General features: G+C 56.1%; 1 protein-coding gene across 4 annotated transcripts in view; it reads right to left on the bottom strand.

Annotated features, from left to right (window-relative positions):
• Nucleotides 1-10,117, bottom strand: part of EN1 (engrailed homeobox 1) — an 83,339-nt gene extending 73,222 nt beyond the window's left edge. For 3 of the 4 annotated variants that reach the window (XR_008505634.2, XR_010410115.1, XR_008505636.2), the window contains exons 1-2: nucleotides 8,680-10,117; nucleotides 4,924-5,569 (exon numbers count right to left, since the gene is read on the bottom strand). Coding sequence is in view for 1 of the 4 variants with exons in the window: in XM_045868994.3 (XP_045724950.1) it covers nucleotides 5,253-5,569; nucleotides 8,680-9,526 (1,164 nt within the window). In the remaining 3 variants the exon portion in view is untranslated. Of the gene's footprint in view, nucleotides 1-4,474; nucleotides 5,570-8,679 lie in introns of those variants that run through there. The other variant, XM_045868994.3, reaches the window with a different exon arrangement.
• Nucleotides 10,118-18,796: the final 8,679 nt, after the last annotated feature.

The raw sequence follows: 18,796 nt of genomic DNA, 5'->3' as shown, positions 1-18,796 counted from the left end.
ATAAATTGTAATGGCCCAGGATTTACCAAGCTCTCTGGGAAATCTGTTTTTAGAAACTTTGCCCCCTGCTGCCTGAGGCCTGCTATTCCCCCAAGAGAGGCACCTGGGAAGGTGCAGGGTACGCTGTAAGGCCCGAGAGTGTTGTACCTGTGTGTCTTGTGTCTGAGCTTAGAGTCACCTGGATCCAGCTGCCTCCTGGGAGAGAGAGAGGGCTACCCCATCACTCCCCTGGCTGCCCTGATTCCCGTCTTCCTGGCCCCCACCCAATCAACCCACCCACATCCATCCCAGTTCTCCCTGGTGGCCTCCATGGAAGAGGCAGGCAGGTATGTGTTGGGTACCAGTATGTGTATTCCTGGACCGTGCATAAGTGTGTGCCAGAAGCTTCTACACAGGCAATGTCCCTGTGCTCGCTGGGAACACGCCTCCACACATCAGCCCATGTACATTTCTTTGTATATGTGCACATTTTCTACATGTGTGTGCACGTGTACACATGGATGAATGCATGCGTGTGCTCTTTGATGTGCAGAAGCATGTGCACGTGTGCGGAGTGGCCGGCTGTGCAGTAACTCTACCCACTCGGTGGTACAGCGGCAAGGACACTGGACTCCTAGGAAAGCTGGGGGGGGGCTGCCTCTCCCTTGCTGTGTGCTTTTAAATGAGGTACTTACTCTCTCAGGACTTCCCCCCCAACCCTCCCCCAACCCCCCCACCCCTGCCTGTGAAATGAAACCTTTTTATTCCAGAATCCCTGAGGACCCCCTCCCAACAATGGGACTTCATTAAAAGACTGGCCTAAAGCATTTGGGGGAGGAATGGGGATTGGCAGAGTCCCCCTTCCACAAGTTGCCACAGGAGAGTAGCCCTCTCACCTGAGTTCAAATTGGGAGAAGAGCAGTCTGGGGGGGTGGGGGGTGTTCAGAGGGATGGAGCAATACTCTGCCACCTCCCCCAGAGGGATTACTCCATTTGGAACCCACCCTGAGGTGAGGCAAGGCTAAGGGAGGGCTGCTGCCCGGCCTCCCTGCCCCTCCCCGCCCCCTGCCCATGTCTGAGCATAGTGGAAGGCAGCTTCTATTACCAGAGGAATAGGGTTTTCTCCAACACAAAAAGGAAAATCTAGGCTAACCATTGGAAGAGCTGATGACCCCTCTAGAGAACCACCTTCATCCAGGGTAAGGAGTCTGGCCAGAGCCTCTCCAACCCTGGCTGTGGCCTTTGGCCTCTAGGGAGTCAGCCAAGGCTCAGCCCTGCCTATGCAAGTAGGCCTTTTACTGAGGGCACTGGATGGGGGAGTTGGGGTAGGGGGAAACCGGGACACAGCGACCTCCCTGGTGAGATCATCTCTGGAAATCCCGAATAGGTCATGGGGCTGTGGGAGCCAGGTAAGGAGCAGACTAGCAGGCCACTCCCTCTCTGTGCCCTGGGCAGCCCAGCCTAGGGGCCCTGAGAATTGGCCACACATACACATACTCACAAACACGAAACTATTGGCAGCCATACACCCCAAACACACACTTTCACCTCCCAAGCCTGAACAAATATACTTAATGCCACCCCTATACAAAGGCCCCTCAGCATACAACCCACAAACATAGACGCTTACACACACATACCGCAGCCCCACACATCCCAATATCCCCTCCTCCATCTGCAGCCCACCCCTGACCCTACTGAAGGAACAAGAATTTTGAGCAAGAAAACAGAGACCTTTGCCCTCAGAAAGAGCCAGGGATCAATACTGTTTAGACTCGGCTAGTGTGTATTTCCTTCTGGGCTGAGGAAGATTTAAGTTTATGGTTCAATCTGATCTTTTTTTTTTTTTAAAGGTAGAAAATGAGGAAGTTGGGATAGCACACTCAACTATTTATTTCGATGCAACCTCAGACTTTTTAATACACAGGCGACTCCCTAAGCCAGCCCCATAAATCAGAGAAATCAATGCTTGTTTATGATTATTATTACTTTCTTTTTTTGGAGGGGGAACAAGAAAGAGGTCTGACCAGAGTCCTCTTCCTCTCTCCTCAGCCCCAATCAGGAAGAAGGGGAAATGGGGATGAGGAAGGCAGGAAGGTAGGAAAGTCAGGGCCAGGGCCGGATTCCTGAGGTTAAGGCAGTTGTTAAGAGTAGAGATGACATAGAAAAAGACACACAGCCACAGAGAAGGCATGGACCAAATATGTAAGTCGTTTGAGCTTGAGTTTTCTCCACTGAACAACGAAGAAAATTCTCTTCGCCCATAGGGGTTGGAATATAAAAGGAGATATGGGGAAGAAATCAAATTACATAATAATAACAGATCCATAAGCTTTACTAATACAATCTTAGGGAGGGGTCATCACCTCCTCCTTCTCCCCCAGGGTTGAGGGGAAGAGCTCTTGGCTTTGACCTCCTGAGAGTGGTGAAGAGGAGCCTTAAGAAACAGGATGGCTCCTGGCCTTGGCCCCTGCCCCAGCCTCTCTATCTGGTGGTCTCGAAGGGCTTAGGTACCCTAAGGGCCACCGTGATGAAAGGCAAAGAAAGGGTAGCCCCATTTCCAGGCACTCAAAGGATCAGGTTCTCTGTAGAGCATAGCGCCCCCAACACCACATCAGGAGGTGGCCAGGACCCTTCCTGATGTTCTGAGCTCTGTGGATGAGGGGAAGAGGACCCTGGGCTCCAAGTCTCAGACCCTCTAACCTGAAGCCCTGGAGAGCCTGAAGATCCTGAGCCCCCTTCCCCACCAAGAAAGGCAAAGGACGTACATCCAACCACCAGAAAACCATTTTCGGGGGCCATCCGAAGGAAGGGCCACCCCTGGCCTCTGCTTCCAACTCTTCACTCAAGGAGTGGGTAAGCACCCATTATGTGCAGAGGTTAGCCTACACAGCCCAAGAAGGCGTGAAGGGGAGGAAAAGATTTACTGCAATAAGGTTGGGAACCCATGGCAATATCAAATACGCTCTCCAGCTCCAGGCCATTGAACCTCAGGCTCCCAAACCCTTGAGCAGGGACTTGGAGCCTACTAGCCCTGTCACTTCCCAGGACATAGGCCCAAATCAGCGGGAAGTTTCTCAAGGAAAAAGGAAGAATGACCATTCTCACTTCTCACAGAATCAATCCTGCAAAAACAACAGGGAAGAAACTCAAGGGAATAACACAGAAACAGAGTTCCCATGCATGCACCAGCCCCATAAACACACCTGCAGGCATTCTGGTGTGCAAATACTAATGGACCATGTACATACACCGCAAGCTCACAAACATCCAAGTGTGCATCTAATTACAGAGAAATGAACACCCAGTGAGCACAATACTCAGACATGCAGGGACACACGAAACCAGGTAACTCCTCAGATGCACCTACATTTGCACGTGATCACATATGCACATGAGTCTGCAAGGACACCTACATATCTAGCCACACACGGACAGGTACATACACATATTTCAGAAGACAGGAAGAAAGGAGAAAAGGAGGATTTACCATTAAAAAACAAATCCTGGACAAAAGGGACCTTCCTTTCCTCCTCCTAGTCCCTGAAGGTAGGGGGCCCAGTGCCTGCCCAGGAAGGGAAGGCCCCAGGGTCAGGGGCAAGAGTGCAGACATTTCCCTCTGGGAAGACCACGTGCCCTGAGGGTTCAGAAGGCTTGTGTCTGTGCCTCCTCCCCCCTCAAGCAGGAAGCAAACCTTTGTTGGCATTCGGAGAGTGTTCCCGCTTAGGTTTTGGCTCTGGGCGAGGCAGGCCTGTGCCCACGTGGGAATTCCGGCCCCAAAATGATCCCAGCAGCATCGCTTCCCAGCATCCAGGCCTCTTCTCCCTGGGCTATGCCTGACCAAGAGAGGCCGCCCTCGACCTGCCGCTTCGCGAACGGAATCACTTCTCCGAACTAAGAGCGGTGAAGTCCCGGCGGCCTAGAGACCAGGCCCAGAAGCCCGGCCCAAGAGCCCCTCGCCCTCGTGGGCAGCTCAGACCTGGAGGCAGCCCCTCACCTCTGCCGGCCTTGGGAAGGCCTTGCGCTTCTGGAGGGGAAAACCTCAAGCAAAACCCGCATGGGGTTGTAAGGGGAGGAAGGACAGAAAAGGGAAAGGTGCAGGCCGAAGCAAGGAGCGGGGCAGGGTGAGCAGGAGGAGGGCAAAGCCAGGCTGGGCCTGGGCCAGCACAGGGAGCAGCCAGACGCCCTGGCAGTGTTTCCGAAGTCAGGGCTCGGGTTTGTTGTTTTTTGTTTTGTTTTGTCTTTGGGCTCCTTTGGACGCCATCAGAGACCAGGAGTGGGCCTCCGGACCCTCCAGACCGGGACCTACCCGGCCCTGGGCCGCCTCTACCGCGGCGCGCTCGTCTTGCCGCCGGTACTCGTCGTGCGATGATCGCAAGGCCGGGCCGGGCCGCCCGGGGCTCGCCGCCCGGTGTGTGCGCGATGCGCGCGGGGCCCTCGCGTGCCCTGCGCCCACGCCCTTCCCGAGCCCGCAAGGAGGAGGGCCGCCAACGGCTCGTGAGCACAGTGTACACTTTATTTCAGACTACAGGTTTCTGAACATAATAAAATCTTTGGCTTGTAGCGGCGGTTCAGTCTCGCAGTCTGTGGGGTCGTATTTCTCAACAAGTCTCCGGAAAACGAAAGGGGAGCAGGACAGACCGACAGAAGGGGCTGGGGAGGCGGGGAAGAGGCGAAGGGCAGACACGCGAGGAAACACACTCTCACGCACACAAAGAAAAGTCCCAGAGAAACGAGGGCCAGCGATGCGGGGCGGGAGGCACCGGAGAAGCAACAACATTCAAAAGAAAAAAGGCAATGAAAACGAAACTGGGCCGGGGGCAGCGAGGCGGAGGTGGGGGATAAAATAATTATAATAATTATAATAATTATAACAATAATAATAAAGGAGATTAATAAAAAGTCCAGCAAATAGAGATCGCTACACATATTTCTTTTCCTTACCTGAAATTAAATATATACAAGGTCGTAAGCGGTTTGGCTAGATAGAGCTTTAAGGAGTTCGCAGTTTCGCCCCTTATACTGTGAATAGAGAATAGATCTTATTTTTCGATAGCACCTGTCCGAGTCTTTCTCCCTTTTTAAAAATGTTTCGTTCAAACGTGACTCTCCATTCTGAGAATCTCTCTCTCTCTCTCTTCCCTGTTGCTCCCTCCCTCCTGTGCGCGGATTCTTTCTCTCCCGGTGTGGGGCCGGCCGGGCGGCGGCGGCGGCGATGCCAGGAGGTGGCGCGGGCGCGGCGGCCGGACCGCGCGGCCCCAGCCGGCGGGCGGCTACTCGCTCTCGTCTTTGTCCTGGACCGTGGTGGTGGAGTGGTTGTACAGTCCCTGCGCCATGAGGTGCAGCGCCAGGCCGTTCTTGATGCCCGTGGCTTTCTTGATCTTGGCGCGTTTGTTCTGGAACCAGATCTTGATCTGGGACTCGTTGAGGCTGAGCTCCTGGGCCAGGGTCTGCCGCCGCTGTTCGGTGATGTAGCGGTTCGCCTGGAACTCCGCCTTGAGTCTCTGCAGCTGCTCGGCCGTGAACGCCGTCCGCGGCCGCTTGTCCTCCTTCTCGTTCTTCTTCTTCTTCAGCTTCCTGGTGCGCGGACCTGCAGCGGCGGAGAGGGCCGGGTGGGGGTGGGGACGGAGGGCAGAGGGGAGGGGGGAGAGGGCAGAGGAAGCCGTGAGAATTGCAGAGCCGAGCGGGGATGGCGCCCCGCGCTTCCGGGGCGATAGCCGAGGCCCTGCTGCGCCCCTGGCTCCCTCCCGCCAACTAGCCCCGAGATCAATCGCCTGGCTGCTGGGGTCGCCAAGTTCTCTGGGGGGCCAGAAGGGCCGCGGAGGAAAACCGGCCGAGCTTGTCCGTGCATCCCACACCCCAATTCGCGGAACCAGAGAGCAGCGTGCCACGCTTAAATCCCCTAATCCAAGATGGAGAGATATTTGGAGACCCATCCGGTGGATCCCAGAGTTGGAGGTCAGGGGCCTGCTGTCTTCACAGCCCTGGAATAAAAAGAGGCTCAAGCCGGGGCCAGTGAAGACACCGGGCAGGGCTGCCCTGAGGGAATGGCCAGCCTGCAAACTAATCCTCCCTTCCTCCTCAAGAAGCGCACCTACGCCCAGCACTTACGATGATAAGATCCCCTCTGCTTGTAGCTATTGACCCCAGAAAACAGGGGGATAGGGAGGGGACTGTGAGGGGCTTGCCTAGATCCAAAGTCTTTGGTGTATGTTCTCTGGGCTCCTCCTTTCTCTTTGGCCTAAAGGAAGCCCTTTTTAGGGTCCCAGGGAGACATTAACCACCTCCTTCTCTGAAGGCGGAACAAGGCTTTCACCCAGTTGCACACCTTACCCACATGACCCTGGTCTCCAGGGTTCTCTGCTTTGCCCCTTGGATGGTGCCAGTAAGAAAGAGAGGACCCTCCCCATTCCTCCACCTAGCTGTACAGGCAAGGTCTCCCTTCTCTCTCTTTCGAACACATAAGCTGCAGTTTCAGGATTGAAAAGTCCTGTATAACAAAAACAGGCCAGATATGCTTCCCTTGCCCATCGATGACATTTGCAAGGAGACTCCATCGGTCCTCCCCCCATTCATGAGCAAAATACGGGCAGAGGGAGAGAGACGGAGGGACAATGTGGACAGAAATCGGTGCTTTGCCCCTAAGACGGATATGGGAAGAGGCCCCAGCAAATCTCCCCAAGAATGTGAAGATTCTCCCAAAACCTAGTGTGGGAAGAGAGCTGCTGTGGAGCCCAGCCCTGGAGAGAGGAGGGGGAAAGAGGAGACAGCCTTTAAAGCTGTTCCTCAGCCTTAGACCCAAGTTTTCCGGCATTTACTTGGTGGGCCCTGTCGTGGTTATGGGAGCTTCCTGAGCCATGTTAAGTCCCTGTCCGGCCTTTTAATATCAGAAACTGTCTGGAAAGAAGGGTCTTCACCAGCATCTCCAAACCTAGCAAGAGGGGCAAGCTGGGCTGCTTGGCTCCGCGGACAGGCCAGCGCCTGGGGTCACCAGCTGTCCTGTGACAGAAGAGTCCAGGCCTGGCTGACTGCAGCGACTCAGGTCTGGGCTGAGGTTCGTCTCCCTGAACTGCCCATGCAGGGGACGGGAGGAGCCCGTCCCCTTACTCCCCTGGCACAGAAGAGGGAAAGCGGCCAAGAACAAAGGCAAGGCCCACTCCTAAGCGCCGTGCGGAGAGAACTGAGAGGTGGGGTGGGGAGGAAGGACGGCCTTGGTTTAGATTAATAATTAGCTGAGCGGGAAGAGATGGTCCAGGAAATGTGCACATCTCCGGAAAGGCCTCGCTGTGCGTTGTGCGTCCGGGATGTTGTGAGAGTGTTGTTGTGTATGTGTGTGCAGAGGCACGGATACTTGTAATAAAATCGTAGCCTCCTGGCCAGCCTGAGCCGCCCAGCCTGACAGCTCAATCACTCTATCCATCAGGCGAGTCAATCAAAGCAGCTTTTCGGAGGTTCAGGGAGCCCGACGTGTCAATAACGGGGCTCGAGATGGCGGGGGCTGATAGCGCGCATCGATCCGCGCCCGGCCGGCAACCGTGGGGAGGCTGGACACCAGCCGGAGTAGAGCGGCGCATGGCTACGCTGTGCCCGGCCTCTACCGGACCCGGGTGCCCGAAACACCAATTGTAGGCCAGAACCCCTGCCGTCCTCCTCGCTGCGCCCACGGGCCTCTCTGGCGCTGCCGACCCGGGAGGCGGGCAGGCCCCAGCCTCCTCTCCTGGGGCCTAGGACTGTCCCAGCGCAGGTCTCTCGGCCTCGGGGTTTCCAAGCGCGAGGAACACGCGAGAAAAGGGCCGAAGGAAGTCGAGAAAAACAACTTACAGCTGGCAGAAATCTGCTAACTGGCAGATACAGGGAAGAAAGGAGTGAAAGAAGGAGAAAGGGCAGGGCCAGAGGGTGTGCGCGCCGCGCCACGGAGAAGCTGCCGAGGAGGCTGCCAATCATGCCCCGTGCCCCCGCGATCTGGCCCGAGCCTGACCGGTCTCCTCTCCACTCCCACTGTCTGTGAGCTCTAGAGAACCAGGAGCCAGGGCTCTCTCGGCACCGACCGTTTTGGCAACTATCTTTCCCTGGATTCTACCCACCCGGGTCAGACTCCCTAGCTTACCCGGCCTGGGGAAGAGGCAGGGCTATCAAAGGCTTTTTTCTTCTTTCCGTGTGTCCTCCAATCTATCTCACTGTAAATGAACTCGCCTCAGAAAATGTCGAGACGGTGTTTGTGTTTGTAAGAACACAAGGTGACGATTATTTCTCTGATCAGAGCCTGGCTCCATTTCGGCCTCCGCAGGACCTGGCTAGAGGGATTTCAGACCCAGACCGCTAGGCCCACCTTCCCGCCTGCTCTAAACACCTCTCTCCCTGGAAGAAAAATCAATGGCTGATTGTGTTTTTTCTAAGAATAATAAAGGTAAAACACAAAGAAGGCCCGAGGGGCTCGGAGTTCAACACCGAAGGAAGGATCGAGACTCGAGCTTCCCGAGCCAGGAGCTGTATAGCCTCTCGAGTGGTGGCCACAGAGGCCAGGAGCGCAGGACTGGGGGCACACCCGGCTGTGACTGAGACGGGGGTCAGGAGGAAGCAGGCGTGAGAGAAGAGAGCACCCAAGGCCGGGTCTGCTCTCCCCAGCACGGCGGCGGCTGAGAGTTCTGGGGGCGTCCACGGGCCCGAAAGACATGGCGCAGCCCGGGGTTGGGTACTCACCGGAGGACGGGCGATCCGAGTAGCGCGTGCAGTACACCCAGGCGGGCCATACGAGGGGCTGCTGCGAGTCAGTTTTGACCACGGGCCCGCCGTTGGCTGAGCCCATAAGCAGGATGGCGGGGTTGCCATGCTCCGGGTACTTGGCACCCTGCGCACTAGGGCTCCCCACGCCGCCTCCACTGCCGCCGCCGCTGTCCGAAGGCTTGGCCGCTGCCGCTGCCGCCGCCGCCACGGCCGCCGCGGCCGCCGGGTTCCCGGCTTTAGACGCACCCGCACCGCCGCCGGCGGCTGGCGGAGAGCCGTCGGGTGGGCCACAGTTCACGTCCGGGGCGCATAGGAGCGAGGCGGCGCCCGGCGCCCGCGTGCCCAGCGGATGGACAGGGTCTCTACCTGCGCCGGTCTGGCCTCTGTCACGCTCGACCCGGCCTCCTCCTGCGCCTCCTCCGGCCGCCGCTGCCACCAGGAGCTGCGGCGGCGGCTGCTCCTTTTTGCAGCCGAAGTCCGGCCTCAGGATGTTGTCGATGAAAAAGTTGGTGGTGCGGTGCAGCTGGGCCGCGGGCTGCGGCTGGTGAGCAGGCGCCGCGAGATGCTGCGGCGGCGGCGGCGGCGGGGGCGGGGGGTGCGGGGGGAGGTGCGGGTGGTGGGCCAGGGGCGGCAGGCAGGGCGCCGCGGGCGGCGAGGGGGGCGCGGGCTGCGGGGACACGGGCACGCTGTCTCCATCGCTGCCGCTGCTGCCGCTGGCGCCGGGGCTCAGGCTCAGGCTCAGGCTGCCCGGGGCCGCCGCCACCGCCGCCGCGCCGAGGCCCGAGTCGCGCTGACTTTTAGGTTCCGGCTGCTGTTCTTCCATGCTCGGCCGCCCCGCCGCCCCGGCCGCCGCGCCGGCCCCCGCCCCCCCCGCTTCGCTCCCCACCCCACTTTGCCAGCGGCCCGTAGGGGTGCGCGGAGGAAGGAGGCCGGCGAAGCCCCAGCGAAGGCACGGGGCGGGTGCAGGAAAAAAAAAACCCAGGCGTCTGGCCGGGATCGCTCGCTCTTATCGAGCAGATAGATCTCGCTGTCTCTCCCTCTCTCTAATTTGTAGACATCCAGATATGGAGACACTTGGCTATTTCTTTTTTTTCTTTCTGCAACCAGATTCAATGATTTGTTTTAAATGGGGAGTAAGCCACGGCCAAAAAAAAGAAAACAAAAAGAAAAAGAAAAGAAAAAAAGCTCCAAGGAATTTTTTTTCTTAAAGGGAAAAAAATAGTCTTTAAAGTCTAGCCATCTTCCTAGGCAGTAGTGAGGGGTTTGACTTCCCCGAGTGTCACGCTAAGCTGTGCCCAGAGCGCGAGGCTGGCAGCGCCTTTAATCGCCTTTGCTTTTTTTGCAGGGAGAGCGCGTCTCCGCCAGCGCCGGGGCTGCCTTTTTTTTTTTTTTTTTTTCAAATCTCTGACAGCTCGGATCTTTGCACAAACTCTCTCGCTTAAAAAAAAATCACCCAGGCACACTTTTTGCCTTCAAACCGGAAGCACGTGAGTCAGGCCGCACGTGTGCGGGGCCAATGGCGAGCCAGGACTCGCGCTGACACCCGGGCCTCGGCCCAATGGGCGCGCGCGGGACTTTGCAGATAAATAATCCGGGGGCGGCGGCCGCTGGCGGAGAGGGGGCGCCGCGGCTAGGGCCCCGCGCGTCCGGCCCGCCCTCCCCCACCCGCGCCGAGCCCCTCCCCCTCTTTCAAGCCGGGACCGAGAAAGGGGCAAAGGAGACCAGGGAGGGGTGGATTTCGGGGTGTAGGCAAATAGAGAAGCAACTCCATAAACAACTTGTTGGAGAAATGCAGGATTATGGGTGCGTGCGCGCCGGGCACAGGGTCAGGAAGCAGGGGGGCCTCGGCTCTTTTACATCCCTATGCCTAAGAAACTCAGGCTTTTATTTTCTCTCTTTTTGTTATGAAGGGTGAAATATCAGTATGTGTGTGTCTGTGTCTGTGTCTGTGTGTGTGTGTAGGGAGAGCGGTGAGACGAAGAGGGTCAGAGATGTGAAAAAGACCAAGAGTTGGTTACTTTCAGAGAAGCAGTTTATTTTTTCATAAATAGCAAACTCCGGAGGCCAGCTGCGCCTAGCTAGCGTCTGTCTGTAGGTTTTGCAGTGCATGCCGGCCAGCTGCATTGCGTGTCCTTTCCGGAGTATCCGTACTCCTGTCCTACCCTGTCCGGACCTTCGACAACCCCCGGGAGCTGTCCTGACGCCATGAAGCCAAGCCCAGAGGGCGCGAGAGAGCCCGAGCGCGGGTCGCGCCAGGCGCCTGTTCTTTCCCTGGCCGCTGGAGTCGAAGCCATCCCGGCATCGTGGAGTTGTCCTGGGCGGGCCCACGGGCTAAGCAAGTCTGAGTGCCGATGTGCGCGAGGCACGGCTTTTGGGTTCAGGGCAACCTCCGGTTAGATTTTCCTGGGAAGTGAAATCAAACAAATGAAAGTACTGCACCCTAAGTGTTAGTCCTAGCCAGCTGACGATGTGGACGAGTTTACCCCGGTTGCCCAGATCTCTCTGGAATTGCTCCCGACTCCCTGGAGGCCTCTGGCTCTAACCCCGCATTTTCTTCCCAAGCTTTGGGGGGAGCGCGGAGGCTCATGCCAATTCCACGCTCGCGGAGACCCGTCTCCATTCCGCTGGGCTCTTTTTCGCTGTTTCCTGGTCGAGGTACCCTAAAAGTTTTCCCGTCGCCAAGGATGGCGTGAGGGGAGGGGAGGCGCTGGACACCAGCAGGGTTTGTCTGCCCGGCTGTTTTGGAAGGCCAGGCTCAGACTGTCCTGAAGCCTGCGGTGCGGGAGAGTGGCTAGGAAGGCTTGGGCAACTTAGGCCTTCTTAGGGATGTTAGCTTGGAGCTCCAGAGAACCTGTTCTCCCTGTCCGCCATCCTCAACTGGGACGGCGGAGAAAGGGTCTCTGGGGATATTGCCTTACAGGACAATACAGAATAATCCCCCATGCCCCGAAAAGTCACAGAGGGTTAGGAGGAAAATAAAACGAAAACCGCAAAAGGCCGAACCACCGCAGGAGCCGAAGTTTCTCCGAGGGACTGGTGGAGAGCGAGAGTTCGGATTGCCCGCTGCATCTTCGGGTCAGCCGAGGGGCTTCTTATACCCGGGGCTCTCACAGATCCCGGTTAGACCTGCCCCGCGGCCTGGGGGCTGCCCGAACCATTTTCGGGAGCGCTGCGCTAAGCAGGCCAGCCGTGATGTCCTCAACCCTCCCAAGCTGCTCCTCTAACCCCACCTTGGAGTCTACCGGGTCCTCTTCAGTTCTACACCCAAGGGGTCCCCGAAATCTCCCGGTGCCCCCACCTTTTCTCCCCGAAATGGGGGTGGGATTTTATTTATATTTAAGTTCGCAAAATTGAAATCTTTATCCCGCAAGCGAGCGTGGGTACTTAATTAAATTCTAATTAGGACACTATCAATATCCTATTTAGCCGCGTAGCTTTTGTGCGCCGCCGTCCCTTTCAGCGCCGTAAATAGGGTCTCGACGCCTTATCTCGCCTGCAGGAGACGCCTCGAGAAGGGCTGCGGAAGATAATTTATAGGTTTTAATTACTCTTCATTCCGCCTGATCAGCTTGGCGTTCATCACAGGCCTGTGAATAAAACCCTGGTCAAAAGCTCTGTCACATCGCGCTGGCAAGACGCTTAATCAAAGTGAGCGGCCCCGCGCGCCGCGCGGCCCGGCTCTTCCACGTAATTTCCAGCCAGCTGATAAAGCCAGCTGAATAATGCGGCGGCCCTTTGGAGACACCATTTACAGAAATGACTTTATTGACGGCTTAACGTCGGTAATTCATTTTACCTTTCATGTAGTGGAGCCCGGATTTGTTACAGTAATGGGATGATAAATGCACCCGCGGCCCACGAGCTCAGGCTGGATTAGGCGGCGCTCCGGCGAGCTGCCTGGTCCCCCCCCACCTCCCCCAGGCCGGGCCTGCGCCCCCCATGCTCCGCACCCAGCACCGTCAGCTCTCCACGGCCCCCACCCGGGCCCACGCCCTCTTCTCCGTCCTGAAAATGAACATACTATGCTAGCGGGTTGGTGTCCAAGCAAGCCAGGCAGTGAGGTGTGTGTGTGCTGAGAGTGAGCAAATGTTGGCCGAGATGGGTGTGTGAGGGGGTCCAGAGGACTCGGAGAGGGCTCAGGACTGGGCGTGTGGGTGAGAAAGTACCGTCAGGGTGAGTTGTATGTGGGTAAAGGGGTTGTGTGTGGATGGAGCCATGGGTGTGCACGTCTGAATACATTTGTGTGGCTGTGCGTTTGGGGTACTCTTTTCTGCCTTCGAGAATTAAGGAATTTCTTCCAACTTGATAGATATCCAGGTGGGGATGGCCAGCAGGTAGATTGACAGGAAGCAGGTGGGGAAATCTACAAGGAAGAGAATGGAGTCCCTTTCTCCAAACGCCCTCTGCTTCTGGGCTAAAGGTATGGAAGTTTGGAGGCACCCAGTGCCCCTTTCCATTGCCTTGAAGTTCTGAGTTGTGCAGTTTCCCCAGGGCAAGAGGCTCCACAGAAGGCCACTGACCTAGCCACATCTGTGTAATAGATCGGCCCCAAGCTCGTTTCCATACCCAGCCCACGTTCAAGTGGAGAATAAGGAGAAAGATGTTTTGTTTTAAATGCTGAAGAGGGGAGCCCCTATGGTTTGTTTCCCCACTTGAGGGAAGGAGGGGGCCCAAAGAGGCTTTCACTGGTGGTGGTGTGGGGGGTGGGGGAAGCAGGATAGAGAGAGACCCCAACCCTACTGCCTCTCTCCCAGTCCCAGACTACTTCCTCCATTTTCTGCATTCTCTGTGGCTAACAGGAACTTCTGTGGAGCAAAAGGCACCTGGCCAAACAGACAGGAAGTATGTTTGTGTGTTTGGGGGGTGCTAGAGAAGTCTGAGGGTCATATAGCAGAAGACTGATGAGTGCTTTTCAAGGTGAAGGCTGAGAAATTATACCTTTGTTTCTCCTCTTCCCATTCTTGCAAAAACCACTTATCAATTTGCAGAGTGGCCCATGGCTGTAGGGGCCAAACCCTGTATTTTTGTCTATTTGCTTGTGAATGCGAGAACCACAAAGAGAGTCTATAAAAGCCCTGATTGTGTGTCTGTGTATTTGTGTGCATGGCAGGAGGCTCGTGTATGTACACTTCAGAGTATACACCCGATTCTGCCTCACCAGCCAGTTGGGCCTGGAGAAATGTGTTTGTGTGGGCTTGGGTGCATGCTGTTCCAAAAAAAGAGATCTCCCGCCAGCCTGCATCCCTGCAGAATTTTGGATCTCGTTTAGACAGAGACAAATGTCATGGTCCTGCCTCTTTCCCCCTCTCTTTTGAGGATGGGTGTGAGGAGAATTGTGAAGGAAACCCTTGCAGCCTGGCCAGGCGTGTGCACGATGGGCCGAGAGTGCGAGCGTGTTGCATGCACACGGTGGTAATCGCATTTCGAGTGTAGATCAGATGGCGGTGGGGCCTTGTGGCGCGGGACATGAATGAGTTGTCGCAACACAATAGCGTGCAGCCTTCCTACGGGGACTGGGTGACCAGCGGTTTTGTTGGGAGTGAATGCGAGGAGATTTCTGCTACAAGTGCCGCGGTATTATTATGAGCCAGAAGGTCAGACTATACATTGCAGGTCCCCAAAGCCTATAGACCTTGGGAAATGTGGGGCCTCGAGCCACGTCATTGTACCTGACAGTCCTTTCAATAGACTAATTCAATTAGCGCTCTTGGTTTTGGTCTTCATTTGGAGGCGATAATAATGTGGGGGGTGGGTGGGTGCAGGGGGATTCCTTGGGTATTGGTTAGGGATCCTAAGCAATTCTGCCCGAAGCTTGGAGTGGGACTGGGGGAGGCGGCGGAAGGGCAAAAACTGAAATGGGTGGGGGGATGCGTGGGAGGCAAACCATGGAAAATAGAATGCTCCGTTGACTCTCGAAATTGGGGCGGCAGCTTTGTTTGTAGATGACCCAGAAGACTGGGGGGGGGTGGATGGGGGGGAATTTCTTTTTTTTTTTCCCCCAGTGGGCATGAAATACACCAGTAAATGTCCAGGTTCCTAGAAATTTGAAAGAAAGAAAAAGAAAGAAAGAAAGAAAAGAAAAGAAAGGAAGGAAAGAAAGAAAGGAAGGAAAGAAACAAAGAATGGAAAGAAAGAAAAGAAAGAAAAAGAAAGAAAGAATGAATGAGAAAGGAAGAAAAAGAAAGAAAGAAAGGAAGGAAAGAAGGAAGGAAGAAAAAGAAAGAAGGAAGGAAGGAAAGAAAGAAAGGTACGCGCTGTTGGAGGTTGTCCCCTTTGGAAATTTCAATATTTGGATTTATGTCCCCACCATTCTGCCTTCCCACAGGGTTTTCTCCCTTTTATCCGAGGGAGCAGTTCAGGGCACGGACGTTTTTTGTTCTAGAAATGGTTTGGTTTTTTGTTTGGGGATTTTTTTTTTTCCCCCTCTCAAGCTGAGAAAATTGAGCCCTTTCTTCACTTGACTGTGGGAAATGGGGGAAACATTTCAGTGGTTTCGTAAACTGCACCTGGTAGTCAGGATTCGGAAAGGGCTCCCCGGGCCCTGGTTTCCTTATTGAGCCCTGCGGACTGCCTAGCGGGGCCAGCGCCGGGCGTTCTGGACGCCAGCGCGCAAACACCCGACTGGTTGCGGCTGGCGGGTTGACGAGCCGCGTTAGGGCTGCGCAGGGGCGTTGGAGAGCGAAATGCAGGACCCCGAGGCTCCGACTACGGGGGAAGGTCTTCCCCTTCTCCTCTGTATCCCTAAACCACTCTGGAGATGTACCACACAGCTAGCCAGGCCCCTGGAGCCAAAGATTTTAGAGCTCATGGCTCCTAAAAGCAAGGCAACCACACACACTCACTATATTTTTTTCTTCACTTTAATCAGACATCCTGCTTTTCTCCTTACACCGAATTCCACCCAAATGCCAAAACTGAAACGCTAATGGTTTTTCCTCCCCCACAAAAATAATAAAACCCAGAGTAAATTCAGCGTCTAAGCTAGAATTTTCTTCTCTCCTTTATTTTGCTTTTCGTCCTTTCACCCCTCCCCCTCCCTAGGAGGTTCCCTTAAGCCCAGGCACCCTCAGGCCGAGGGGGCCCCTGGCCCACCCCAGTCCCCACCTGTCCAAGTGGCGGCTCCCACCTCGATCCTGCTCGGCGCGGGTCGGAGTCCACACCGACTGGCCGTGTGCACGCCAGTGGGTACCAGTGTGGGAGCGAGTGAGGAGGGGCCAGCGCGGCTTCTGGGTTCTGCTGCCCCCTCGGCTCAGTCCATGCTCCCCGGGAGGTCCGGACCCAACTTTAAAGTTGGGGACAAAAAACAAAAAAACTCGAGAAAAGAAGAAAAACCACAGCATCCAAGTCCTTTGCATAGGAATACCCCTGCAGCTCCGAAAACCGCGTTCTTTCTGCTTGCCCCAGAGTAAACTGTCCTTCTCCTTCCCTTGACTCCCATAGGGGTGAGAGGTGTCCCTGGAATCTTCTCCCACTGACGCGGGAAAAAGAAGCAAAAGTCCGCGCACCCAGCTCTCGCTGCTCTGGCTCCTGGCCCGCGCCTTCCCGTCTCCCTCCACGCGGACCCCAGAGCGAGAGCCAGGCCGCTCCCCGCTTTCGTCCTTGGGGACGCAGCCTCCCGACCCTCATCCCGGAAAGGATGCGGGTTATGCTCCGGGCTCCAGCCGAGGTCGGCGCTGCGGGAGGCTGGCGGGGAGGTGAGGAAGGGGAAAAGTTTAGCCAGGAAAGGGAGCGGGTGGTGAAGGGAAGTCTCAAGAGCCCCAAGTGGAGAGGGAAAGGGACAAGACCCCCACCCCCACGCCACCCCACCCCACCCCACCCCACCTTCTTTCCTAGACTGGATCGCCTGCGGATGAGGTGGGAGGGGAGGGGTCACTGCAATGCCGAGGCCTTCCCGGGCCACCTTCCCTGTCCGCTTGCTCCTGCAGAAACAGGGGAGAGGGGCGAGTGTGCGCCGCGCGCGTGCGTGTTTGTACGTGACTGTGTGTGTGCAAGGCTCCAGGTGAGTGCGTGTGCCTGTGTGTCCGGGTGTGCATGGAAGGATTGTGTGCATTTTCTGTGTCCCGTTAATCCTCGTGTGCTTGCGCTATGTTCGCGTGTGCAAGTGCTGTGTGTGCATGGGCTCTGCACCGGTGTACGCGCCTGTGGGTGTCCATGCGTATAGAGTCTCCGTATGTGCGTTTTTGTGCGAGCTGAGAATGAGAGAGCAACTCCCTTTACAGAAGGTTTGGAAGTGCTGCGTGTTAAGTCGCAAGGATCAGAGGGCTCTGACCCCCAACCAACTGCTCACCTCCCATCCCTACCCTACCCTCCCCCCCTACCCTAGACCGTCCCCGCCTCCCCGAAGCTTCCCTGTATTGGAACTATGCAAAGGCAGAGGAGGCATACGTTGTTTAAACGTAGATTAAAACAGCTACTGGTTTTCTCTTCCCCTCCAAGACCCACCTCTGCAGCTTGGAAGCCCTAAACCCTGACTGGGGGGAGGTGGGCACCACGTGGCAAAGTCAAGATCAAAGGGACCTCAGGGAGCACCTAGACCCAAAACCCACTCCACAGATGCTGCAACTGAACCCAGAGAAGGGAACGGACTAGGTCAGAGTCCCCTCAGAGGCCATCACTTGTCCCAGAGCTCGCCAATCCCAGTTTCAAGCCATGGGAGTTTGAGTTTTGTCCTGTGGTCTAAATCCCAGGTGAGAGCACAGGGATGAGATGAGGGATAGTGGTCTCCTTTCCCTGGCTGCCAACCTGTTCCATTCACCTCTGGGTTCACTCTCTCCCCAATATGTGTGTGTGGTGGTGGTGGTGGGGGGGTGATGGGGACCTAAGGCGGTATCTCTTGGGGTTGGGAATGCAGTGGGACTCGAGGGGAAGACACAGTCCCTCCTTTGGTAGGGTCTCACTCCAGGACGTTAGGGTCTCCCCGCCACGGGGTTAGCAACTTCCTCTTCGCCCCCGCTTACCTTCAGAACTTTCCAGGCTTGAATGGTACTGTTAGGGATGGGGGGGTCGGCTGGCCTCACTTCCTGCGGGGGAGGGGGGAATGGGGCGTGGTGGTAGAAAACCGATCCCAAAGCCATTCCATGCACGTCCTTCCCCTCCCGCGCCAAGGATGCCCGTCCCAAAATTGTTATGCAAAGGAGTCAAGTATGTGATCCTCTGGTGATCAAAGCGGCAAAGCTAAATATTAGAGGAGAAGAATGGATGAGCAGATTAAGAAACCCATCTCGCAGACAATTATCGTCGCAATTGAAAAAGCGCCCTCTTCCCCTTATTCTCCCCCCACCCTCCAAATATAAAAGAAAAAATTAGGTGAAGGATAGGAGTTGGGGATGTGGCTGAGAAAGGCGGCAGCTGAGTGTGCATGAATGAGCGGGTGCATGCACGAGTTTGTTTAGGGAATATAACGCCCCCTAGGGGTGACCCTAGTGGGTCCTCGTGTTTTCTCTGGCCGAGCGGGCAGAGCCCCGCCCTCCGCACCCAATGCTCATTCACTCCTTAGGGCGTGAGGCCTCTCTGAGCCGCAAGGCTAGAATAGGGTTTATAGGGATTTTCTTTTCAAACCATTCAGCACCCAGCCTGAGCTCCCCTCGCTACACCCCTTGCTGTCCCCTTTCTCGGGGGAGGGACCCTAGGCCAGCGGTTAGGGCTAGGAGCAAGGTCGAAGAGGCGCTGGCGAATTCCCGGCCGGTTTTCCTGTGAGGAACGCGCCACCTGTCGGTGATTTTGGATAACTGCACCCGTATGGTGCTCAAGGGAGAGGTTTGTGATTGAAGTCCCTGGATCGGAGGGGGAGAAATTTGGCCTCCTTCCTGAAGTCAGCCAAAGCCGGACCGAGGAAAGACAACGGGATTCCGGGAAGGGATCTTTCTTGGGATCTCCTCGCCTCAAAAGAGTCAAAGCTAGAGAGAAAAAAACCCACGAGGGGCTCTTTGCTCTGTGATTCGGAAAGCAGAAAATGCCTGAGACACAGTGGAATGGGCGCTGCGTTGAGAGTCAGGGACTGGGTTCCTTCGCCCCCTCTGTCTGCCATGTGACCTTGAGCAGGCCCCTGGTTCTCTCTGAGCCTGTTTCTTCTAATCTGAGGGAATTAGATTAG

Source organism: Mirounga angustirostris, unplaced genomic scaffold (genome assembly GCF_029215605.1).
Source record: "Mirounga angustirostris isolate CCGP_5_RB_7025 unplaced genomic scaffold, mMirAng1.0.hap1 SCAF_3, whole genome shotgun sequence".
NCBI lineage: Eukaryota > Metazoa > Chordata > Mammalia > Carnivora > Phocidae > Mirounga > Mirounga angustirostris.
This window is presented reverse-complemented; position numbering and strand designations above follow the sequence as displayed.